This window comes from Chroicocephalus ridibundus, chromosome 3 (assembly GCF_963924245.1).
Source record: "Chroicocephalus ridibundus chromosome 3, bChrRid1.1, whole genome shotgun sequence".
Classification (NCBI taxonomy): Eukaryota; Metazoa; Chordata; class Aves; order Charadriiformes; family Laridae; genus Chroicocephalus; species Chroicocephalus ridibundus.
Window position 1 is genome coordinate 19,618,634 of NC_086286.1, and position 26,720 is coordinate 19,645,353.

General features: G+C 39.1%; 1 protein-coding gene across 12 annotated transcripts in view; it reads left to right on the forward strand.

The window, feature by feature from the left end:
• Window positions 1-26,720, forward strand: part of MAP4K3 (mitogen-activated protein kinase kinase kinase kinase 3) — an 81,062-nt gene that overhangs the window by 5,355 nt on the left and 48,987 nt on the right. For 11 of the 12 annotated variants that reach the window (XM_063328265.1, XM_063328261.1, XM_063328263.1 and 8 more), the window contains exons 2-12: window positions 4,403-4,460; window positions 7,565-7,655; window positions 13,406-13,470; window positions 15,764-15,819; window positions 19,108-19,155; window positions 21,349-21,391; window positions 22,050-22,122; window positions 24,488-24,619; window positions 24,895-24,957; window positions 25,040-25,121; window positions 25,227-25,337. In XM_063328265.1, coding sequence (XP_063184335.1) covers window positions 4,403-4,460; window positions 7,565-7,655; window positions 13,406-13,470; window positions 15,764-15,819; window positions 19,108-19,155; window positions 21,349-21,391; window positions 22,050-22,122; window positions 24,488-24,619; window positions 24,895-24,957; window positions 25,040-25,121; window positions 25,227-25,337 — 822 coding nt within the window. Of the gene's footprint in view, window positions 1-2,900; window positions 2,920-4,402; window positions 4,461-7,564; window positions 7,656-13,405; window positions 13,471-15,763; window positions 15,820-19,107; window positions 19,156-21,348; window positions 21,392-22,049; window positions 22,123-24,487; window positions 24,620-24,894; window positions 24,958-25,039; window positions 25,122-25,226; window positions 25,338-26,720 lie in introns of those variants that run through there. The other variant, XM_063328262.1, reaches the window with a different exon arrangement.

The following is a 26,720-nucleotide window of genomic DNA, read 5'->3' on the forward strand; positions in this document are numbered from 1 at the left end:
ACCTTTATCAAAGCATTGTTTTCTAAAATTGCAGCTCTGTTGCGTTTTTAGGTATCGCGTCTCCTGCCAGAATGTGGAACCTAATTACTTTTAGCATAATTCTTAGCAGTTCAGTTCCTGTTAATTACAGCTGTGACTTTGGAGGATGGGCTGAACTGATGTAAAAAGCTCACTGTTGCCTGAGAGGGGTGATTCCTTACCCTGCTCCTGGCTGTCTTCCTGCTTACCTCATGTTAGCTCTGGTGCTCAGCATGATGCCTGGGCCAGCGCAGTTAGCTAACCTGGCAGAAAACTAAACAAAAAAAAAAAAAAAAAGAGAGGCAGGTGGTTTTCTGCTGTCTTGGAGAGTTCCATCAGCCCCTGGGGGAGTCCTGTGGGTTTGAGAGAGGCTGGAGGGGAGGACTGGAAGCAAGGGGGTTGGGAAGCCGTTTGGGTGCGTTTTCCTGAAGAGCGGAACTAATCCAGGTTCAGGAAGCCTGTCTGTGCCTTGGGACCAGTTATCGCGTGAAGTAGCAACTTGTTTAGAGGTCACTCGCCTGCATTTTGCTCAACGATTCACATAAGAGGTAGTCAAAAACAAAGCACCCTGTTGTTACTGTCCAAGACTTTGCTTTTTGGCCTAGTTTTTGTTATGGCATTGTACACTTTATAATACCAGCTTCCATTTGAAGGACAAATATAAACTTGGCAAGATGTTTACCTCCTTGGATTTTATGACTGTGTTTCAGCTGCACAGACCTCTCCTTCTTATGAATCTACTGTTGTGCCATATATTAATGGCAGTGCTAAGTACTAGCCTTCCTCCTCCTTTTCTTTTTCCACTCCTTTTCAGACACACACCATGCACATCTTTTGCTTGGCTGGTGTTTCTTAAATAGAGGCCATCTGAATACTGCCCCACTCCATTGCTCTTTCCTTCTCTGCTTCAAAGTAATAAGGTCTTTCCAGTTGTGAGACATTTTGGTTAATGAATTTTTTGTATAGTGCAATAAGAACAAAACTTGGATTTTTCTATCTTTTACTTCTAGTGGGTGGCAGTTTTTTGTATAACATTTTGATCTGATATCCTACTGTTGTCACAGAGACACCAGTAATTATTTTCTGTTTAATTAGGTAGTGCTTCTCCAGCCTGATTTAGCAGTTGGTGGATTTTTTTTAAACTCCTCCCCCAATACAGCAGTCTAGATTTCTGGAAGAGTATCGTTCTTCTAGCCGGTGGTAGCATGTGGATCCTTATATGGTTTTCCAGAGCAGACATTGTATAAATGCTGTACACATTTAGTAAAGTGACTGTGTGTAGATGCAGGCATTACAGGCTGATCTTTGCTTCTGGAAAACCTGTGTAATGCATTCCCATGGACATAGCGAAACCTGCGTGTGAAGGAATTAGTTGCAGGCTCTTGCTCATGGAAACAGGGATAGGAGGAAGATCTCTTGGCTATTGTCGGCAACCTCATCATCAGGAAGGCTGGGAGTTAGAGCTTTTACGGGGCAAGTGGAAACAAAAAATGAGTGTGTTTTCTTATGTGAGCCTCTGAAATTTTTGGTTGCATTTGCCAACTCCAAAATACTTGCTTGAAATTGTTCTTCAGCTACCTACTCATTATTGATGCTTCATTCTCAAAACCCATAAGTAATTGTCAAGTTTAGTGTGATTATGCCAAATGAAAGCAAAAGGTAATGTCCTGTAAATACTGACATATCGTATGGTATGTAATGTATGTGAGCACCCTCAAAGTAAGGGTCAGAGCCAGCTCCAACATGTGTTGAAAAGCATACAGTACTTCGGTCTTTCTTAGTCTCTTATTCATGTGAGCTTAGGCAAGGAATTGTTTCACAAGGGGTGATCTCAAAGGTATTTGATGAGATCTGGTAAAACCTCTCTGGGGTACCTAATCCTCATCTGTACCCTCCGCAAGGAACCCTTGCATCACTACAATCAGAATTATCTCTTTTTTCACATACTCAGATTAACAAAGGCAATTCGTATTCTTACTTGTGATAACACCTTCAATGCTAATAACCCAAATGAAATACGATGCAAAGTGATAACTTATTCAGATTGTCAACTTTAAGTCATGTTTTCCTAAGTAACAATTCATGCCCTTAAGCGGTTGGTAGCCTGCTGTTCCTGAAGGCATTGGTGACCTGCATTGAATCAGATTTTGCTCCTCCTTTCTTGCCTTCATGAGCCCAGGCATCTGCTGGTCCAGAGAATGACCAGCTGGCCAAAGAGTCCCACTACTGCTGGTGTTGAAGAAAGGAAGCAATGCCTAAGCTGAAGGTGAAAAGACATGTTTGTTCTTTCCTGCCCATGATTTTCAACAGTTCTTCAGTGTCCTGCTCTCAAAAGAAAATAATAAAAATCCTAGCTCATGCTTTAGTGGTGCCACTTTTGCGTACCAGAGAATGAAAGCAACACATGAAATAAAAGGAACTACTATTTTTGTGGTTCTTAATGTCTTTGCGTCTTTGTTCCACCATACAGTGATGAGTGGACGCTGCTGCCATCAGTGGGATGGGCAAATAATGACTTACGGGGAAGGCTGCCTGAGAAAATTTATTTTTAAACTGTTTTTTCTACAGTCTTTCAAGTTTGGACTACTCCTTGACTTTTACAGGATACCCACTGGTCTTGGGATCTATCCATAAACGTCTGCTTGGAAATTATTTGCAAATGCCAGCGCTCCCAGCATTGCAGAAGAGTGTCGCCACACCAAGGAACAGTGGGAGGTTTGAGACTGGCTGCGCTAGCAACAACCTGAGTAGATCTCTGAACCCAGAAATACACACTGTGTTTATTTCCAGACTTTATTACTAGCTATTTTTTATAGTCTTATGTTTTTTCCCCCCTCTACTTGTGGTTCAACAGCCAGCTCTCAAGCTGCCATGTTAAGAATCAATACCTTTCAGTATTCGGTGAGTCTCACGGACAGTTCATAAAAGGTGTGAGCCCTCGAACTCCTAGAGTGACTTAAATTAGACCATTAGCCACTGTAAAGGTGTAAGACCTTAAACAAGACCATAAGCCGCTGTAAAGCTGCTGTGCAGGGAGTGGATCTGTCACAGCATTCAGCACGGGGGTGGTCCAGCGCAGCGCTGGGTACCAAGACTCTCCTGGGGAGAGGAGAGGCTGTAGCTGAGCATCCTTCAGGACCTACTGCTGCAGCGCTGGGGTGCAGCTTTGCTGCCCTCTCCCCATAGCTGGGGTCAGGGGCACAGAAGCGTCCTGAAAGCACTGGGTAAATGGATACTTGGTTTTCAGTTTGTAGTCAAACGCAATGGTTCTAGAAGAGAAATCATTATCACCATAATTTATGTTGCTTTTTAATGGCTTTAAAAAAAAAACTAGCTTCCTTGTTTGCTCAGTGGAATGTAGGCTTTAGCATGAGAGCCCCGTACAAAATGCAGTTAAGCTGCTGAGTAATTGCTGCTGAAGTTGGCCACAGAGCTGCCGTATATACAAGGGAAATGCTTTCTAATTCCTTTGTTGCTGGCTTGTTTTCTTCGCACCATTGCGGAAAGGGAAGGATGCTGTTGCTGGCGCAGAGTAGGGACCATGTAGTGAAATGAGCAGGAAGTGTTGCATTGCTCTAATGGGAGTCTTGGAAGCAGTCAGGTATGCTGCAGGGTACAGCCCTTGATGCTCCCTGGGCCCTGCTTGTCTGCTGCGAGATCTGTGCATGTTATAAATTCTTTGCAGTCAGTATCTCAGTGGTCGGTTTGTTTATGGGTTTTAATGTGGAAGTACAGCATGGTCGAGAACTTGCATAAGTTAGGACCGTTGTGTGGCAGTGCAGGGTTTCCTGGGCATACTTAAAGCTTCAGATCTTGGTAAGAATTAGCTACCTGGTTTTCTTTTTTCTTTTTCTTTTTCTTTTTCTTTTTTTTTTTTTAGATAGCTTGCTTTGTTGTTAGAAAATAGATTTAGGATGAGAAGTTTTGTTATAAGAGTGCTTACTACAAACTAGTGCTGGAGAAGAGCATGCTAGCTACAGAATTCTTACTGTTTGGTTTACTGTCTTAATGACAGTAAAGGCACAGACAGCACAGACATGGATTATTTTAAATAAGTCTTTTGGATATAACAGAACTCAATAAGGATGCTTATCTAATGAAAATATATGCTGTAAGCCCCCCCCCCAAAAAAATGCATGGTGTATTTGGGGGAAAAAAATCTAACCTTGCATGAAATGTGAATATACAAGGTGGTTTAATTTATTGGCTCCTCCTGAGATTGTTTTTGCTTCAAAAAAAAAAAAATCCCAATGAGTGGTTTTACTGTTTTAGACCCTTAAGTGTCTTGGTTGCTCTTTGACTCTGTGTTGTGACAGAATGTCAAGTTGAGAATGCAGAGCTGGTTGCTGTGTTTTGCTGTCTAAATTTTTTTTTTTTTTTGTAGGCTCGAAATGTCAACACGGGTGAGCTAGCAGCAATTAAAGTAATAAAACTAGAACCAGGTAAGTGTTTCTTAACTGAAATAGGCCCCGGAAACTAAATATTTTCATGCTTAAGATAAAATTGTACAAAACAAACTGAGTCTACTTATTGAAATAAGGGATAATTGTTGCCTTTTAGTGTATTATAAAATACAGTGTTCTGAAAAATAACAAGCATGACAAGCAGAATGTGAGAGGAAGAAGGGTAACTGGAGAACAGTTAAAGGAAAGCCGATTAAAATTTCAGTCACGGTTGTGTTTTTTTTCTTAAGTACTGTTTTTTCAACCCATGTGATACAAAAAACTTCATAGAACAAAAGAAATGAGGAAAACAGCAAGGCAGTAAAGAACTCACCTGGAGAGAGCATAGAGGGAGAAATAAAAAGAAGGAAGGGTGTAATAAAAGGTGAGCATTAGCATCCAGGAATTGAGCGTATTTCCTGAAATTCTCTTGGAGACTGATGAGGACTTCGTTGTATGCTAGGTTTATGCTTGAACTGTGCTTATGTTGTGATGTCACAAATGCCGTATGCCCTACAGATCAATTATCAGCCTGTGAGGGCTGGTCTATTAATATGGCTAGACTTGTTGAACAAGGGTACAGTAATCTAGGAAGTAAAATATCCAGACTTCTTGTTTAGTTTGTAACTGTTGGGGGTGGGGAAATATCTTTACTACTTCCTGGTTTGATCCTTAAGGTCTATGCAGGCAAGAAGGGAAAGAAGTTGCTACTTTCTTCCATTTTTTCCTCTTACAATTCTGGAAGTGATCAGAAATAATGCATGCACATATAAAAATTTGGGACAGGACAGTATGTTACCATGTAGTTCCAAAAGTGTATGTTCATCGCACTTCTTTTATTCATGCTGAACACCATGTTCCCAGATTATCTTGTCTAGTTCTGCTGCTTTGGCTTTTTATGTCAGTTCCCATTGCTGGAGTAGTTGGCTGTGCATGACATGGACAACCAGCCCAGCTAAGATGAGCAGCCGTGCTGTGTCTCAGTATGGAACTGTAAGGATAAAATGGGAAAGGAGACTTGTGTAGTGGGGGAAAAACCATAGGACTCAGCAGACCCAGATGATGTCAACCTTTAAAATAATGCAACTTTTTACTTAGCTACTTCCACTCTAAACATGAAGTGAGTTGGTTAAAAAAAGCGTTGTATGGGTTGTGCTGAGTAGGACTTGGAGAATCATGCTGTGTATGCTCTCTGAGCTGCGGCCAGAGCCTGGAGGTGCACTGCAGCAGGGGTAACTTGCCCTCACGCTATGCTGATGAGGCGAACAACTGTCATCTTGCAGCTCAATCTAGTATTTTTAGCAGCCTTGGGATACATGAGTGTGGTACACAGAGAATGCGCTCTCGCTATCCTCTGTTTGCTCAGCGAGCTGTTTCTCTCTAGAGTTGTCGCTTCCAGTTGGGGTAGAGGCTTCAGTCAGCTCCAGATGGGCAGCGTCCACATGCCAGAAGTGTGGCACTGGCTTTCTTTGCAAGTTTTGCAGATTGGGGAAGACTGTGAAGACTAACTAATAATGTTAAGCACTTACTCTAAAGCTGATGCTACTTTATTATTTTGGATGCAATGAAAACACCGGTCAAATACTGGAGGAATCGTGTCCTTTCACAGAGATACCTGTCCGTACGTGAAAATAATTTCTTGTTTACTCCTCAGTGTTTGAATGTTTGAAGGTGTAGTCAGGATACAGCAAGCCATCAGCAATACACCACAGATAGTAGGCAGTCTGTTGTGATGTTAGCTTGCAGCTTGTAGTTTGAAATTTGCTTTCAGTTAAATAAAATACAGGCGAATATCGGATTTCTGGTTAAAAAGTATCAAATGGTTAGATCATCTAGGGAGAAACTTAAAACACATTTTCTTAGGTAATGCCTTGGCCAATTTGGTTGGAATTTGTTATGTTACATTTGAAATTTATTAATGGCAATATTTGAGAACTAATTTTGGGTTGCAAAAATTGATAAATATGAGCTTAGTGTCTGTATACAACTTTTTGGACAATAATTTGGCTTCTGGTTTAAAAGCTATCTTGAGTAATGCTGAAGTGTGCTACAGTAGTACACTGAAAGCAGGATTTTGACATACATCGAATTTTCCTTTTTTTTCAACTAGCTTACAGAACCTCTTAAGTTATTTGTGAAGTTAAATGGTTAATTTAGGCCTTCAGGCTTGTTTCACCTATGAACTCCTTGAGGTTACTAAGAATAAGTTGGTTTATGTGGACTGTGTATGTCTACTAACTAAACAAACTTCAGAAGAGCATCTTTGGCAACAACATACCAAACTAGCTATAATTTGCCCTTATGACTTAAGAAGTTTTGTAGGAGCCCCAGTGTAAGATACTGAACTGCAAAAGAGCACTTGACGTATAGTTCTTAAACAATTAATTGAAAAGGCCATCAAATATGTTACCATCATTCTCTTACATTTGATATCTTTCTTGCCTTCTCTCTCTAACTTACCTACAAAACCCGTGCAACAACGTCCCCAAAACAAAATTTTCAATTTCATACATGACTTTTTCAGTGTGCGCATCTGGTAAGAAGGTTTTATAGGAAGACAGGTCCAACAGAGGTACCAAATAGTAAGTCTCAGAGAAACACCACATCTATGTCAGTGTTTTATCTGGACATAAGTTACGCAAAGTCCATAAATTCATGTCCTTACCAAGGTTACTGAAAAGTTGCATCAGCAGCATACTGTTGAATGTTTTTTTGCTCAGGAAGATAATCTGATGTGTGTTGGACATATGGCCAAAAATAGCAAAGTTTTGTTGTGTTTTTAAGTGCTTGGGCTATTGGCAGGGCATATGCAGATAGACACGGTGGGGTCTTAGGAAAAGTAAAGACTTTAGAAAGAGGTGTGGCCAATATCCTAAGAGGTATCAGACAGCAGATGTGTCCATCTGCCCCAGGATGAAACTCTTTAAGAATATAGTAATTTATTACTAAGTAAATATTGATTTACAACTGCTTTATATGTCTTTGAAACTGTCAGATAATTAATTTTAGTTACTTAAAATGTTTATTTCATAAACACGTACTGAAAGTCTAGTTGGGATGTGAGTATGAACCAGGCCAATGAAAATATTCATTCTGCTTTTCAGGAGAAGATTTTGCTGTTGTGCAGCAGGAAATCATAATGATGAAAGACTGTAAACATCCAAATATTGTTGCTTATTTTGGCAGCTATCTCAGGTACAGTTTGTTTCTTTTGCTTACTTAAAAATGCTTCTCTATCTCCTTGTAAAGGACAGGTCTATAAGGCAGCTTAAGCAAAATATAATTTACCAAATAGGTATTATCCACTTTTATATTTTTTTTCTTCATTTACCGTAAAATCTGTTGTTTACTACAGTGTCTCTCTAAATAATGTTTCTCGTAGCAAAATCTTTCAGTGACCCTGTACTTACGTTTCCTTGGAACTTAGTTGTTGTTTAAAAGCTTTGAACTTAATACATAAATAAAAAATGAGGCAGAAGTATGACAAGTATGAACAAAGAGTCTGCGTATATAGTATCTTTTAAATATGTTTCCGTAAAATGTCTCTTAAATTTGCAAAACTTTGGGAAGTATAAATATTGCATAATACAGAGTTCTCAGAAATGGTCTCACTTAACTGGTGTGGGCATGTAAAATTGTCTGAGAACTCAAAATTGAACGTTACGGGGAAATAGGGGGAAAAAAATTATTGGCTTTTTCCTTCCTAAAGAGTAGTAGTATTATGTTAAGCTTTAAGGACAATTTCATACTGAAGTACCTAAGAGTGTAAACTGTGCAGCCTTTAAAAAGCCCACTTGTGGTTTGTATTTTGTATTTATTTTAAAATCTAAAAATTATTGATATTTTAGTGCTTGTCTTTGCTTTTCTCTCTTGAGCTGCAGAGTTGTTTGGGACACTTAATGTAGTATATGTAAATTGTTCTGTCTCATTACTCTTTTGTGTAATTCCTTTTGTAAGGTATTATGCTTACTTGTTACAAGTACAGTAAACTTGTATTCCACACAAAGTCTCAGTATTGAGAAAATTGATGGCTAGTTTCTAACAACGTTTGCTATTATAGTTCGTTTTTAAAACATCCTCACAAATGTTTTATGCAAAATATAACAATTTCTTGATATTCAAGGACTTGACCTTTTAATGCTGGATTTTGTGAATCTAACGTTGTCATAATTATAGGCATATCATGCCATGCAATAAAAAGTTTTTAAAAGGCTCTGAAAAGTCGTGATGCTCTTTATGGCAGAGGCTTCTCATTCCTTTCAGATATTCTCATATCTTGTGTCTGCATGGGGACAATGCAGGTAGGACATGGTAGTTCTGCGTGTTGTGAAGGCTGCTAGACCCTATTCATAATGGGAAGATGCCAAGTTGAGTTTACTTGTGCATGTATTAGACTTCAGCGACTCCAGCTGAAATTCTCCATGGTGGTTATCTGGTGCAGCAAAAAGCCTTTCAGCAATACAGGCCAAATGCTTTTGGTGGAAGATATAGGTGGTATTTTCACATGAAAAATCGTGGTACATAAAGCCTTTCAACAAAAATTTACCATCTTTGAAGCAGGAATGTATGCCAGAATTTGGCTCTTGTATTTGGAGTGCATCTTTTCCTTTTAAAAATCCTTTCAAATTTGACCAAGTTACTTTCTGAAGTACTGAATTTCTTTTACTTTCATTCTAGATCAGCTAGAGCTTGGGAAATCCCAGTTACTGTTCCTTTTCTAGCCAGCAGTGTCTGGTTTGGTGCGTGTTTGCGGTGCTACAGATGAGCTAACACGAGTTCCCTGGCTTGCTTAGCCGTTGTTGCGTGTTCCTTGTTTTGCTCTGGAGTGAGCTGGGACAGGATGTTGAAATGGCAAGTATGGAGTACTTTGTGGTGCTGTTAGTGACCTTGATGCTGAATGTCTGCATAGTTTGAGCAAACTGAAACTGGACAAGTTGAGCGTGCTAGGACTTGGAGGCAGTGTCTGGGAATAGAGAAAGCCCTGACAATAAATGCTAGAGGAGGGAGAGGGGTCTCATGGAGAAGCTCAGCTAACTAATGCTGTCCTGAGGAGTTTCTTCTCCCTGCCTCTTGTAGTCAGTGTCCTGAATAGCCCTGGGCACTTACTGAAACCATGTTTTATCACTGGTGGGGTTCATTGCATCTTTCTCAGTACGAGTATTTTGTTAGCTTTTGTCTCGCGAGCGAAAGTATTGCAGGCTGACAGATACAATTCAAGTCAATAGAATCTGTCTTTTGAATTATGTTCGCTTTATAGTAATTTCAAAGGTCTGTAGTGGAAAAGCTGGTCATATTGGTACTTCGCACACATAGTTCGCAGACAGTGTGCATCATGAAGGAAGTTTGCAAGAGCAAATGTATTTTCAGAATAAGATTAATTAGAAATGCACTCAAAGTATGAGAATGAAGAGGAGAGCAAGCCATTGCCTAGCCCATTAGATGAACACCATCCGCATCCTACAGTGAGCGAGGATGGGAGTGTGTGATTGTGTACGGCTTGCATTATCATTACACATGTGCAGAAAGAGATCAAAGTCTGAAGATAAAATCAACAAGCCATGCTGTTCTGGCATCCCATACCTTGAAGGGTGCTTGTCTTGGCAGCTTGAATGCTTTTTTAATGCTGAGCTGGTCTGTGAGCTGCATTATGCACAAGCTTGTGTGGGTGTGTGTACAGATAAAGCTTGTGTACATGTAGGGACTTGGTATTCCAAACTAGGAGTGTCTGCACTTCAGTTTTGAATGTTTAAGGTTAATTTGAAGGTTAACCTAAATTGTACGTTACTTCCATTCTGTGCAGTACTGGCAGGCTTTTTCTTGTGCATGAACCGTCAATTCTTAATACTGCTACATACCTCAAAGTCATGTTAAACTTTTTTTGAGAATTTGTGGAGTTACTAACTAGCCTGTTTGATGGCAGCTTACAGATTGTCATGTTGTAAAGTTGGCAAGGGATCTTGTGATCTCCTAAAGGCAGTATTTGGAAGCTCCATGTTATGGTGAATAAGCTTTTTAAATGGATGTGGCATATTCTGAGAGTTGTGTGGCTGGGACCACATAGTGGCCTGCCCTCCTGTAGTGCCTCCTTAGCCTTCCTCCCAACCTCAAAGCCTGCCTTTGTTAGGGAAGAGAGCACCTTTGTGTACATTAAAATGTCCTCCAGCGCATGTGATTGCTTTATTTGTACTTGTCTGCAATACTGGGAAGGAAGTTTTGTTGATATTTTTCTTAATGCGTGACATTGTGCACCACAAACCTGAAAGTCATTGTTAGTAAGCCTTTCAGAAGACAAATTAAGAAAGAAGTAAGTGAGGAATGGCAGAGGGGGGGGGGGGCTGGGGCTCTGGGATGCTTTTGAAGTTACCCTGAGCTATTTTTCTAACATATGAACTTCTGACCAGAATTGTGAGGGTTCCATTTGCGTTTGTTTCTGGAGGTGAGATTATTTGTATTGCAGAAGCACAATGTATCCAGTTGTCTCACCAGCTGCTTCTTTTAACTAGTCACAGTGGGAACAGATTGCTTAGTATAACTAATAAAAAGCTGCTTCTGATTTTTAAGATTTCCTGGGAAAAAAGACTGTGAACAAATATTGTTGTTGCATTCAACTTTCTTCGAAATTCTTAGATTGAAATGGTGCCTCTTCTCATGATGCTGCATTTAGGATGGGGATGCTTTTTCTTTAAAAAACAGTTTTCCTCTCATCTCAGGGTATCAAAATATACCTTTGTAGAACCAGATTTAAATTTTGGCAAACATATTATATATTTTGGCACTGTCTTGTGCTCTTGCTTTGTCCCCTCCCCTTTCTTTGGTGTAGTGCTTCTTTGTCTAGGCAATCCAATGGCTGTCCTTTGAGGTCTCTCATTGTCTGACCTTTTCTTTTCCAAGTATCTTTCAATGATAAGAACAAGAAGAAAAATACCATCGCCCTGTACTTGGCACTACCAGCATATTGTTCCCCATGCTTTTCTTCTGTTTATGTATGGATTTTTCAGTCAGTCAAATTTCTGCCGTGTGTTTAGCCTAGGTGCTAAGTTGCAGACACTAAATGGTACTGTTGGTCTTGTCTCTGTTTTGTTTGCTGTGCTTGCCATTTGCTCTGCAGACACAGTACAACTGTGTACACTGTTACTGTTGATTATATGGATTTTCGTGGTCTCAAAGCACTTAGGGGCAGTAATAAAAGGCTAGATAGTGAATTAGAAATCCTCTTACATTTTTTTGTCCTTTTCTGTAGGGCTTTTCCACACTGGCAAGTTTAATGCCCAGTAAGTGAAGGTGTGAGTTTACAGCACTTACCTCCTTCATGTCTCTTACTTTGCGGGTGCTCCTGCTGCTGTCCAAGGCTGGTGGGGTTATCCTGGTTTTTTCCCCGCTTCCACACTGCTGCTGCTGTTGGCATCAAACAGGATGCAGCCACATGGGAAAGAGTGGCTTTCATGAGCCCAGTGCCCCAAAAAGTGTCCACATCTGAGTCCTGCATCATTGTGGGGAATAAACAAGGGACGTACAGATGTCTGTCTCTTCAGTGCTGCTTTCTCACTCATGTTCTCCTGCTGCCATCACTAATTCTGTTTTCTTTCACATGTTGCTTCTGTGTCTGACTTTGATCAGTTATTTCAGTGGAAAGCCTTCATATTATTTCAAGCAATGCTTTAATTAACCCCTAGAAATGTATGGAGTTAACAGCCAGGGACTTCCATTGCTTAAAATCTCCGTATTGCCTGAACAGTACCTTTCCCACCACAAGGGGAAGCAGCTGGGGAGTAGCTTTGAGGACCATCTGGACTATGGACATAAAAGGGGAGGAGATCCAAGAAAGTCAGTTCTTCCTTGGAACGGCAGCTATTCTAGTTGTTACCTGCTGGTGAGAAGTACTTGCAATTTGCAGCTCAGGGGATAAGCTCGGCACTTACACCATTGCCTTGCAAAATTCCACAAATGTTGGCGTTGCCTGCAGGAGCGTCTCAGCTGTTATGACAGTGCCTTATGAATGCAAGAAACCCACGACCAGGAGTCATGGGCAAACTGCAGAACAACCAGCAGTCTTTCCTTTGGTTCCTGTGTCCCAGTCTGCCCTAACATGGTTGTATGCCATTTTTCTTTCCTCTGTGTTTTGATGGCCACAAATGACTAGGCAAGTCCCAAGTTTTCTGCTTGCCAGAATGCCTTTCTGCAGCCACATGTGGTACATCTGTCTTACCAGTGAAAATTACGAAATGAAAATAGAATTTAGTGTCCATAATAGAAGATACCTTTGAATCCTTCAGCCCATTGTCTATTCTTGAAAAGCATCTTTTATGGAGGTATAGTGAGTCAAGCTGAATTGATTCCCTTAGTAAGAGGAATATAAAAAACTTCCCTCTGACCCTTGCCACCAAAAATATCCACAAGTATTTTTGAGGGAAAAGACTTCATCTGAGAAGACCCTTACTCACAACGTGGGCTCCACTCTGCGTAGCTTTCACTAAAGCACTACAGTTTCATTCCCATTTGTTGTGAAAGAAATTGAGTTCAGAGATATCCCGAGGGCTTTTTGGCTTAGACTTCTTTTTTGTTTGTTTGTGTTAATTCCTCTGCTCTGAAAAAAGTGGAAGAGAAGTGAAAATGAGGAAGAAATAAGAATCCATATCTGTTCTCTCTCTACTCTCGGTAAAAATATATTTCATTTTCGTAGCAGATCTTGAATAAAAATCAGTGTACATGTTTCACTTACACTGTTTTTATTACTCCAATAAACCCTGTAATATTTTGGGTATTTCGTTAGTTACTGTTTTGACAGTGAAGTATCATATAAAGATTAAATCATATTCATTATTTGCCTTGTTCTTTTCATAATACAGAGCTTGTTATGTTGTGCTTTATAATGTTTGAGTCCTTTGACTTTTATAGGTGCTGTTTTCAAATCTGACAGCTAATGAATGGTTTTGTTCACTTTTTAGACGAGACAAGCTATGGATTTGCATGGAGTTTTGTGGAGGTGGCTCTCTACAGGATATTTATCATGGTATGCCAAGTCTGTAATTCCTTAAAATCTAAGTAAAGCTTATTTTCAAAAATGGAGATGATTACAGTGTTTTGGAATCGGAGAGGAGGAGTCCTAAATTTAGTATCCGTAATAATCCATTGAAGGTTAATTTTAGCTTATGTGTTTTACACGGTTGGTTGGGTTTGGGTTTTTTAAACAAAATTAGCTATAGTGGGTTTTTTTCTGAGCAGCGGAAGTTATTTCCTTCCTTCAGTAGCTCATATATCCATCGCTACTTTTCAAAGACCGTAAAATTACAAAATATTGTATTGTAAAAATAAAAAATTATATCCTGATATGCTGTCTTTCTTCATAGCCATTTCATTTCTGAGCTTTGGAACTGAGCTTTAGTATAATCTATACCACTGCCTATGGATACGTAGATAAGTATGTCGATTAGCATGGATACTCTTGTCCTTTGTAAACAGTGGTCTTTTGTGTGTTTGTATAGCCGTACTGTCAAGAGGGTCTCTTTTTCTCATGCTGGGTGCATGATGTGAAAAGCAAAGGTAGCCTATATATTTGCTTTAGGCTTAGGTGCAATGAGTGGTCAAAGAAACAAGGGGCGTGTGCGAATCTATTGCACAAAGAGAGGATCAGTCAATTGATTGCAGGTTTTTTATCAAGAGATAAAATCAGTTTTGAGGGATTTTATTGCCCTGGAATTAGATTTGCTTAGGAAAGGAGTACACCATAAGCTAAGTAAATAGCACTGTGGTTTTCAAGTGATGTTTTTCAGACAGGAAATCCATCCATATTCCAAATGGTGAAGATTTTACATGTTAGGATCTTCACATCCTTCTCTTGTGTGTAAACAGCTTATATATTTTTTTTTACGTTTAACTTGAGTGCAATTAAAACAAGGCTCCAGTTCACAAGTTCACACCATGCTTGTGGCATAGTCATTTGAGCATGGACTTGTAGATCCTTTACATCTTTGCTAATGTTGATAAAAGCATTGTGTCTAATAAGCTTTGTTATGTGGAACACCTGTAGAGTAGGAAATGAGCTCATGCCACATAAATGCAGGTGTCGTACAGGAGCGGGTTTCCTGTTGCAGCTGATTTTTGGCTTTTCTGATGGTAGTTGGATCTTTTCTGATCTTAATTACGTTCCAAAGTGTCTTATTCCAATTGAACTATAGGCCTCTGTGATCTTAAGTCATTTAGGTTAATCAGAATTAAATTTCTCAAAATAAACATACATGCCTAGAAATGTATACTCTGGGTGATAATATATTTAGTTTTATGGGAGTTTGGAGCTTTTCTTTCAGAAAAGGGAAGATGGATCTAGACCTGTTTTGAAGATATATGTTGTATGATGATACTACTTATATTATGGTTGTGGGTTTTGGAGAAGCTAAACAGTTAGGTGCTGAAATCTTGTTTCATTTTTAACTCCCTGCTCCTTCGGTTTCCTTTCAGAAACCACATCCAAGTTGTCTATTTGTTTTCTCTGCAACACCTGAGACGCTTGTAGTGAGGACTGCATTTCCTGGTCTTAAACCCCTTTAATTTCAGGGTCAAAGTCCGATAACTGAGGACCAGTCACAGGCCATTCCTTGCTTGCTGTTCAGTGTTTGGTTTGTGTATTTGTTTAGAATTGAATTGTTTTCCTTTAAGAGACTTGAGTGAAGTGAGACCCTGGAGGGAGAGGAAGACTTCTTCCCTTGGGAAGCTACTGAGCCTGCTCAGAGGGAGAGTTTGAGAAGGTGCATGGTGTGTCAGGCCCAGGAGCAACAGTGCTGGTACCTCATGCAGAAAAGGGTTGAAAAGGTGCAGAGAGTAGGTCGCAGGGCTACAGGGAAGAGAAAGCAGGTCACATGTCAGCAGGGAAGGACAGAAGGAGAGAGCAGGTCGCAAAGGGTAGAAGGAAATTCCTAGAGCTCAAAGGGGACTGACCAGAGTTTGCTGCAGCTCTGAGTCACTGGGTTGGAAGTCCAGCCCTTTATAGAAGGACAAAATGGGTTTGTGCAAGGGAAAAAGTTGCTGTTAAGTCGCTGCTTCTGTTTCTTTTTCCTCTTAATTACTTCAAGGTTTTTTTATATGGAGGGAGTTAGTAGTTTTCATTCCAACAGGACTAGACATTTTTGAGTTTAAAAAATGTTTGCTGGTCTTTGGGATGCTCAATCTGGGGGAAAGTCTAAGCACGTTTACTTTGAGACTTCCAGTATAAGATCCTATTAGTGCAAAGGGAAATAATTGAGGTATGGGTTTGGAATGGGTAGCATCTTACCTGATTTCGAGAATTATTTTTTTCCCTTTCATTGCAGTGACTGGACCACTTTCAGAACAGCAGATTGCCTATGTCAGCAGAGAAACACTACAGGTAGTGTGTTCTCAGGTTCTGGTGGTTGACTCTTAATGTAAAAGTATTAAAAGCTAAAAATAAAAGCTACAAATATGTGCGATGCCGTGGAAGTACAGTGTTTGCATGGCTTAGCATTTTTGTCAGACTTTTGAAGATGTTCTGTATGCCTAGAATGATTTGGTAATTGCATAACCTCCAATTATCCTGGGTCATTTGAAGAAAACTGTCTTTCTGCTGTTAATTTTTTTTTTAAGGGGGGGAGCAGCATATTTATTTATCCACATTTGTGGTACAAATTAGTTATTAGAAGTTTGAAGGAAAAATTTTAAGACTCAGTTTTGCATATCTGATAGTTGATCTGTGCCAATAAGAAAAAAAAAATTGCCTGTATTCTCGAGATGTTCAAATTAAGGTCACCAGCCTCTACTCATGGGTATGCCAGCTTTCATTTTTCTTCCCCAAATTAAAGGTTCGGTTCACCAGTAAAACTTAATAAGGAAACGGCTTTTTTGGTGGATGTCTTGCTTCCATGTGAGAGAGCAGTTCTTGGCTTCTAGTGAATGCAGATCTCTTAAATGCCTTCAGTTGAGAGCTGCTGCCTCTCTCAAACGCTCTGTCAAGATAGCTCTATCCCTGAGCCAGCTCCCTTGCATGCTCCCTTACCATCTCCCTATGCTATGCCAGAGAGTGCTGACTTCTGACTTACAGGACGTGGCTTTTCTTCCTTACAGTGAAGTCTGTATCTGGACAGACATCTGGAAGTGTTTTGGTTTTTGAACCTTTAAACCCTTTTGTTCTTATAGAATCATAGAATGGTTTGGTTTGGAAGAGACCTTTAAAGGCCATCTAGTCCAACCCCCCTGCAATAAGCAGCGACAATCTTCAACTAGGCCATGTTGCTCAGCATCCCGTCCAACCTGACCTTGAGTGTTTCCAGGGATGGGGCATCTACCACCTCTTTGGGCAAGCTCTTCCAGTGTTTCACCACCGTCATTGTAAAAAATTTCTTCCTTATTCTTCCTTTTTCTTCTAGTCTAAATCTACCCTCTTTCAGTTTAAAATCATTACCCCCTGTCCTGTTGCAACAGGCTCTACTGAAATGTCTGCCCTCATCTTTCTTACAAGCTGCCTTTAAGTACTGGAAGGCTGCAATAAGGTCTCCCTGGAGCTTTCTCCTTTCCAGGCTGAGTAACCCCAACTCTTTCAGACTGTCCTCACTGCAGAGGTCTCCAGCCCTCTGATCATCTTCATGACCTTCCTCTGGTCCCAGTCTAATAGGTCGATGTCTTTCCTGTGCTGATGACTCCAGAGCTGGATGCAGTACTCCAGGTGGGGTCTCACCAGAGTAGAATAAAGGGGCAGAATCACCTCCCTCGACCTGCTGGCCATGCTGCTTTTGATGCAGGCTGGGATGTGGTTGGCCTTCTGGCTTGTGAGCCCACATTACTGGCTCATGTCCAGCTTTTCATCCACCAGCACCCCCAAGTCCTTCTTGGCAGGGCTACTCGATAAATCCCTTCATCCCCCAGCCTGTATTGATACCGGGGGCGGCCCTGGCCCGGGTGCAGGGCCCTGCGCTTGGCCTTGTTGAACCTCATGAGATTCACACAGGCTCACTTCCCAAGCTTGTCCACGTCCCTCTGGATGCCATCCTGTCCCTCAGGCATGTCACTCACACCACTTAGCTTGGTGTCATCTGCAAATTTGCCTGAGGGTGTGCTTGATCCCACTGTCTATGTCATTGATGAAGATATTAAACAGTACTGGTCCCAGTACGGACCCTTGAAGGTCCCCCCTGTATATAGTTTCTGATTTCTTCTTGTAGCTTATAATGCAGCAGTCTGTCCATCCATAAAAGTAATTTGTCCAATGTTAATTTTGCCATCAATTTACATGTTTGATCTCCATATTTAGAAGCCCTTTAAATGGTCTGTTTTCAAAGAACACTTGCTATCAGTTCTGGCTGGAATCGGTAAGACTCATTCTGAAAATATAGGTCCTTTAAATGTGGCTTCTAAAGTACCTGCCTTCAGGCGTTCAGTTTTGAAAATGGTGACCTCACATTCTTTCACAGTAGTGGTAAAAATGAGTGAGTTGTATGGCTCACTGTGCCGGTAGCATCCAGAGATTTAAATGCTAGGCGTGTACAAGGGACTTTTTTAGCTAATGCCAGTTGTTGCAACGGTCAGGTAGATGCTTTGATTAGTTGCACTCCGTACCAAAAGCAAATTGAGTCCAATTTTTGGGTCTGCATGCACGCCTGCAGTGATGACTCTGAAAAACCGTTGAACCAACAGGGTCTTGTTAATCATTCAGGCTTTCATGAACTGACAAAAAAATACCCCAAAACTCTATCTTCAGTGGTACTGTTGTCTATCTGCACAATGTTGTTCACTTGAAAAAAAAGTACCAAGTCATGTAATTAATTGTTTCCTCATTTTTCCTTTTGGTATATTTAGGACCATCCTAAATATAATGCTGATGAAATGCTGATAATTGAAAACAATCCTAATTTATTTTTGCAGTCAACTCTGTGATGTCTCGCATGAGCTGGCAAAAAACCCAAAAGTTTCTTGACATGGGTATCTCCCTCCATCAAGTCTGCATTTTCATGGTCCATGACCATAGAAGGAGGAAGATATTTGCATGTTGTTTTACCCTAAAAGAGAATTTTGAAGATAAACCTGGAGTGTCAGAAGTTACCTACTCTGTGATTTGTCATGCAGAGATTTGGTTTCATAGAGTTCTTCCAGAATTTAAACTTAAAGTTTCTAACTCATGTTGAGTCCTAAAATGCTTTAGTACTCTCATCAAGACCCAGAAAGATAACCTAATGCTTCTGAATCCATGAACTGGAGTTGAACTCCTGGGTTAGACCCGAAGCACTGCCTGCTAACGTGCTTCTTGACTTAATTGAAGTGTGTAATGATATAGGAGATAACTGCACTAGGTATCCCGTAATCTGACTGTTGAATAGAAGACTGTTAGGCAATTTAAAAGTAATTAACTCAGTCTAAAAAGGTGACAGTTATCATGTCCAGAGGAAAACTTGGTTGAGGAATGCTTCTCTTACAATAAATATGGTGACTGGTATTCTTTCCATGTACCCTGTGGTTTTGAGACTATGCTACTACGTACATTGAATTTGCAAATGCAGTTCAGATACACTGAAATATAAGAATGCTCTTCAGTCAACAGGCCATTTAGATGATTGAATCGGATCCTAAATTGCTCTGGTAATTAAATAAGAAATGCATATAAAATGAAAAATATTGGACTAAATTATTGTCTAAATATTTTATGCAGGGACTATATTACCTTCACAGTAAAGGAAAAATGCACAGAGATATAAAGGTAAGTAAAAGCTGAAAGTAATTTTTTTTTTTTTTTTTAAAAAAGGCTACCTCACCTCTTATGGGTCTTTACTGTTTTGTGTTGGGGGGGATATGTATGGGGGATATTTTTAGATATGTAGGCTTTTCCTATCTATTAGAACAAAATAAAATATTCTGCCCAAGGGAAGAAAAAAAAAATTTCTTTAAAATGCATGCATGGAAATAGTTTGTTCTTTTAATTGCAGCCAAACATACTATTTATTTAGACCAGTGCTGTAAAATTTAAGCATCAGCTAGTGTCCAGAGCAGCATATAGTTCAGGTGGCTGTAAGGGTGTCATCTGTGCAAAAGGAAAGGTTTGATCTTCCCCACACCTTTCCGAGAAGCTCGACATACCCTTCTCTCTGCACGGGCTAGTGAGCAGGGCTGTTGCTTTGGCTTCTTACTTATTTTCTTGGTGAGCAGATTGCAGGGCTGCTGTTCTGTGTGGTTCTTGGAGACTACATCTGTCCCCTCCCTTGGATGCTAAAATTAGAGAGGGTACAGCAAATCAAGCTCTTAACGCTGACTTATTTAAACCTTCACCTCAACAAAGCTGTATCAAAGGTGGCTTGTTCCGACTCTTAACACTCTCTGTTATAGTTTCCTGCTGGTGCTTCCTGTTGACTTTTTGTCCCTAGGGTTTTACTACATACTCTTTGCCTTTCCAAGCTCTTCCTTGCTTAGACTGCGGCTTAAAATTGGCAGGCTTCCTCCTGGAAATCTGACAGTAAATTATCACATTCCTTTTTGTTGTGTGGGGGATTGGTTTTGGTTGGCTGGTTTGGTTATTTTTTTTTTTCAGACTAGGGATGCAGTGTACATAGTAGCTTCAACTGCAGATGCCTTAATGCAGCCTGATTCCAAGTTGTTCTCATTGATATGGATCTTTGGGTTTTAAGCAATCATAAAAATAAATTCTGAATGAAAGGTTACTTTGGACACAAAAATTGAACATTTTTCATTCTACTTTGTAGAATGCAAAATGATGCTTGTAAGGATACAGTGCACAGATACTTGTTTCTAAACAGATAAGAAGTTCTTATAGTGCATACATTGAGAAATTTTTTATTTTTTCTTTTAAAAAGAGCTGTTCTCATGAGCATGGAAAAAATACTATCTTCATCTGCAGATCTCCTGACTGTTGAATTATGTTTGTTTCCCTCAGTAGCTAAGTTAGGTATTTAGAATATCTATCCTGTTAGTCTTGAAAGGTGAACAGGGTCAAGAGTATGTTAACTGGACTTGTCACACTATTTACCAAGCTCCATTTATAAGGCTCATTAACTGTATTTGTGTGAGGTTTGCCAAAGTAAGCTGCATTTTACTGCAGGCCTGACTTCTCCTTCTCTGTGAAAAGCCATAATCTGTAAAAAAACTAGTTTCTTGGAGGCCTGTCCGTGCTGCCTTCCCATCTAGTTTATGGGCAGTGCTGACATTTGGAGCTGTGTTTAACCAGCTCCAGCCTTCGCTCAAATCAGCCTGCACCTGCTTTCAGTCTTCAGATCAGGTTTGTTCTTAGTCCTTTTATGCCGTAATTTTATGGTACTGCTTCAGCTTAGTTTTGATTATTGAACTGAAGTGAGTGGTACATATAGCCACAGAACAGTGATCTCTTCAAATCTAGCACTAACAGAATCTCTGTTGTATAGCGACGGAAATAGTGGAAATAGTTTTGCTAAACACTTGAATACCAAGGCAGATCCTTAAGGCTATAATTATAATTATCATGGCTCTCAAACAAGACAAAACCAGATCCTACATATGAAAAGAAAATCAAATTACTTCCGCTTTGACCTTTAGAATTCCTGTTTCCTTTCAGTCAGTGGAAATAGAAAAAAAGTAAGGATTCATCATCGTAGGGAAATCATCATATTCTGCTTTTTGAGAGGGTTTTGTGTACAATGGAAACTCTGTAGTACCATAGGCTAAAGAGTACTGAAATAACAATTAATGAGAAACCCTGTATATCCAAGTTTCTTTATATAACAGAATGGAAACTTGCTAATTTCACAAACATTTCCTTGGTAAGGATGCAGATTTCTTGACCACGCAATCCTTGGTTTGTCTTTGGCCCCTATTTTGCCATACGATTTCACATAATTTATTTTTTTTAAATATGGTGTCAGAGGCATCTTCATGTTTTAATTCAAGTATGCTTACTTTTTTCAAGGGAGCAAACATTCTTTTAACGGATAATGGACATGTAAAATTAGGTGAGTTAATGCAATTTAGTGTTATTAACAGATTTTTGTGTGCTCTAAGAAACAGTCTTCTGTATTTTGTTTAATGATATAATGGTTCATGTAAGGAATTAACGAATATGAGAATTCTTTTTCTCTTGCTGGTAATCTCTAACTGCACCATCCAGTTAGTGTCTGAGGAGTAACTGGAGTAGTTTGTGACGCTGTGGTAAAAGACTTTCTAATGTTGTAAGGGGGAGGTAAAAATCAAATCGCAGGTTTTTATAAATTTTTAATAATATGTACCATCCAAGTGCTTACATGTGAAACATACCTTGAAAGGTTATCTAAAGGAGTCTTTTGGATAATACTAAATAATGTATTTCATCATATTAAAATACTGCATGTAGCTGTTAGGACTCCTGTGCTAACCTGTTCTTTCTTGTGTTAATGAGGGGCATGTTTGTGTGCAGCCTGCATGTTTGGTAGGCGACTGAGAGAAGGCTGACCAATGGGATCAGAGATACACCAAGTTCCCATTATTTGCTTTTGTTATCTGTTTTTTGTTAAATATTTCCAGTATATTTAAGAAACTGTTACAGTGGGGAAACCAAACTTGTGTTCACTAACAATTAATTACATCAAATCCGTTATTAACTGTCATTTTTTTTTTGCCTTTTTTTTTTAATAGCTGATTTTGGAGTATCTGCACAGATAACAGCTACAATTGCCAAAAGGAAATCATTCATTGGCACACCATATTGGTAACTGTGTTTTTATTTGGCCATTAATATAATAGTAACATACATAATACTGTTGAAAAATTGTGATTAAAAGCATGCTATGTCACTTACTGAGTAGACTAATCACTAAAGGCTGTGTCAGACTTTCTGGTGATCATCTCTGTATTATTTGTGCTAAATCCTGAATTAGCTGAGTATCAGAGAAAATGCTCAAGTGATCTGAAAAATTAAAAAGCTGGTTGTGTGCTACTGTCACTGTTGACTAATGTATATCAATCAATTTAGTCAAAAACTGTCAACAATTTTACTTGTTTTTAACTCTAATCTTAGATTATTTATTTTTTTCTCTTCCCTGATTTTCTGTCTTGGTGTTTTATGTTTCTTTGCTTTCACCCTAGATATGTTTTTTCTGCAACTCTTCAGTTGATAATGAGTTTCATTTGTCGCCACAGATTCTTTTGACACTTGTGAAATGTTTCCTCTAAGCCATTTTCTCTTTTTTCCCCTTATTTGCGTAAGCTGATTGAATTCAAACGTACATTTCTATTCGATCTGTACTGCATCTTCATTTTGGCCTCAGTAAACTAGTTTGCATAACTTATCTTTCCTAACGTTGAGCATTTTATTTTCTCCTCTTTGTACTGGAAGTGGTTGTTCCTCTTTCACCTTCAAGTAAATGACACACATTCTTCATTGTAAAATAGCACCTTTGTGTATGTTTCTCAGAAAGATAGTCTATATTTTGTTGTCTGACAGCATAGTAGGTACAAAATAAAAATGTATATAATGAAAAAAACCCTACATTCAAATATTCAGTCTTGCAGTAGTAAAGCACAGCATTTTTAGCATTCTTCTGCAGTGTTAGTCAGCCAAGGCATGGATTCACTTCCCTTTCGAATAACGCAAACACCCATCAGTCATGATTATGTAATTGATTTGTGTCTCTCTTTCCTGAGATGTCTGGGTGACTTTAGTCTTGGCCTGTATCTCTGTGTGACCTCCAAATTGTGCCAGGCTTGTCAAATAATGCGTCATAACCTTAAACAATAACTTTGAAAGCATTACATAAGTTAAACGCTGATGAAAAGCATCAGTTTTTCTTTGCAAGGCTTCTCAGAGATTTGAGAGGAGAAGCAAGGAAGCAAAATTGTTGAGATTGTGGAGAAGAAAATTTAGTGGAAACAGGCAGTGTGAAGGCTTTAGTGATCATCAGAGGTGTCTGGGCAGGTAAGGCTTTGGTGCTTGGATGGGAGAGAAATGAAGGGCAGAACTGCTGTGCAGTTCTAGTAACCCTGCTGTTTACATTTGCGCTTCTCCTCCATGTTTTTTCTGAAGTTAGCCATGTTCCCCCTCTACCTCAGTAACTCCCTCCCTTTTTGATTTAGACTGATTGGGTTTTCCATGAACTCTGGAAGAAGCTTATGTAAATATAGTTTAACTCTGCAAACTTGGAATAAGTTGTACCACCAAACCTGATGATGTTTTCGTATTGAAAGATAAGGATGTCTGTGTTTAAATAATGCATCATTTGATATGCTGCCTGCTGCTTTGCTGGAACACTCATTAAGTGACATTCATCTGTCTTACCTATATTGAGTTACATCTCCAGTTCCACTGGTACTTTTCAGGTGATCTGAACTAATAAAGTTCAAAGCTAAAAAATGTTAACATGTTTGCCATCTGATACGACTATGTAGGACAATCAAATCCATAATTCACTTTGGCCATTCAGAACATGTGACAATGCCTAGTGAATAATTTTCTTTAGGTATTCCTATTCATGTGTCAGTTATGTTTGTTATTTTTGCCACCTGAGGATAACTTTTTAACTTAAATGAGGTCTTCTGACATTACAGTTACAGTGAGGCGGACTTTACAAACAAGGAGTGCTCTGTGCAGAGGTGACAATGAGTCTTCAGGTTTCATGCTTTCAGGATACAAGAAAGCTGACGTTTAGTTACTTTTTTTTGTTTTGTTAGAATTCTTCCCTTCAAAGTCGGTTGATCACTTTCTGGGGTAATGTGTGAATTTGGTTATTATTTGGATTTTACTGTAGTTGAATAATTATACATTAATCTCTTTGGTTGTTGAGTCGTAGTTCATTGTGTGCCTGCAAAAAAAGTCCGAGACAGATTGGTTGCATCCACTTACTGCTAAATAGCTCTTTTGGAAACTGCCTATTAGTTACTAGAAGACGATTGAGGAAAACTTCGTCTATACATTGCAGAACTTTTTACCCACATGTGTATGTATCCACACGTATAAATGTATATGCTGTGAGCTTAGAGAGGGAGAGCTTTAGGGAAAAGAGTAGTAAGCTGCTATGTACAGAAGAATGTTTGACTTGTGGCAATAACTTCATCTAAATGTGTCTTTTACCCTTTAGGATGGCGCCAGAAGTTGCTGCAGTAGAAAGAAAAGGTGGCTACAACCAGCTCTGTGACCTGTGGGCAGTTGGAATAACTGCTATAGAGCTTGCAGAACTTCAGCCTCCAATGTTTGACCTACATCCAATGAGGTTAGTAAGGGGTTAAAGCTTGGTGTGTAAATAATCTGTTTTAAGTAGTGGCTATGTGTGCTTGGGGGTACTGCCAGGGTATCGGGTTGTAAGTGTTCTGAATGTACATGACAGAAACTGTAACAACACTTTTCGGTGCATAAATGTGTAATGTCCTGGCAGCATCTCTTAAACTGATGGACTTCTTCCTGCCAACTAAGTAATATATTTAATAATTCATCTTATATATGTATTGCAATGTAAACCACAGAAATATTGGTTGTTTTTTTTTTCAGAGCACTATTTCTAATGACAAAAAGCAATTTCCAGCCTCCTAAATTAAAGGACAAAATGAAATGGTAAGTACTTCTCTGTTTCAGTAGGTAATGATCATGTATTTCACTGGACAATTTATTCTAATGTTTACCACTTCATTTTCAGGTCCAATAGTTTCCATCATTTTGTGAAAATGGCACTTACAAAAAATCCTAAAAAAAGACCTACAGCTGAGAAGTTACTACAGGTATAAATTTATGTATGGGATTTTTTTTTAAGTTCTAAAATTAAAATATGCTTAATATGAGTGGTGGGAATTTTAATATGTGGTTTTTTTCCTTTTATCTTTCAGCATCCTTTTGTGACCCAGCCATTAAATCGAAGTCTTGCTATTGAGCTTTTGGATAAAATGAATAATCCTGATCATTCCACTTACCATGATTTTGATGATGATGATCCTGAGGTAGGAATATGTTTTAATTGTAGAGTCAGATTAAGGTTTTGTTTGCTGAGAAAACTACACGATTATGATATATTGGGCCACAGAATGTTTTGTGGTCTGTGAATAGTCTCAAGGGTTGCTGTTACTTTTGGTTGTGCTACTCTGTCACGTGTACAGGCACTTTCCAAAATTCATTCTATTTGGGCGGGGAGAGGGAAAGTAAAAAAGACTTTAAAATTTTGTTTATTGTTGTCCTTCAACAATTTTGCAACAGTAAATATGGATGACTACTCCAGTCCTGTCTTCTGTCATCCATTCCGCTGTCTTTTTCTTTGTGGAATTATGTTTCCATTAATCCGCAAAGAATGGGTTCATAAAACCAATGTAGAACTTCTTTTGTTCTTAATTTGCTTTCTTATTAGAAGACAATGATCCTATAGTTGTTTTTGTCAAATGGTTTGCTATGTATTTCATGCAGATTATATTTTCTGTCTTAAAATACTCTGAAACTTGATTTCACTTGATAGTTTTGTCAAAGGCAAAGCTTCTGATTTTCTGCTTTACTAGCTGGGGAAAATGGCATGCCTACGTAGGGCGATAAACAGCGCAAGACTGAAGTGTTTCATAAGTAAGAGAAAACAGATATTCTGTTTCTGCATCCTGTCTCTGTACTTAACTGTATGTTAGTGAAGACTTTCCAAATGCTTATAGTTCCCTAATTGATGATCTCTTTTGGGGAGAAAAGAGTAATCCTTTTAACACAAATGGCATTGATTCATTAATTGCATACTTGTGTTTTACTTTTTTTTTATGGATAAACTAGTCTAAAAATGCCTGCAAAGGAAAGTAAGCTTAAAAGAAGCAACTATTTTAAGATACTAATTTTCAGGTTTTACAATTTAAATGAGCTTTTACTTTCTGGAACAGCAAAGACAAGTTGACATGCCCCAAGTCTATCTTCCTTAGAAGCTGAATAAATAAACGTGGAAAGAAGCCAAAGTGAAATAGATCTTTTTTTGTATTGTAGAGGGCAATGTTTACGTATTTCCTAAATGGGAGGGAAGGGGAGGAAGGCTTAAGGATTGAATGGTCAGTACTTTCAAAAGTAATTGCAAATAGCAGAGCACACTGAGTAAATCTTTCTGTTTAAAAAAAAAAAAAAAAAATTTAGGAAAGGTAAACACACAAGAAAACCCTTAATGTGGTTGACTTCCATGTCAGTGTTAAGAGAAAGGTGTCTGATTCCTGATGGAGACAGCACTGAGGAACTTGGATCTTCTCCTCAGCATGAGCTCTAAGGATCAGGTGTCCTTTAGTTCTCTGTCTGTTCAGTGATGATAGAGAGCTCTGAGGCTCATTACAAGCGGTATCTCTGTGGAAACCAGAAAACGGAAGCTTTCATGA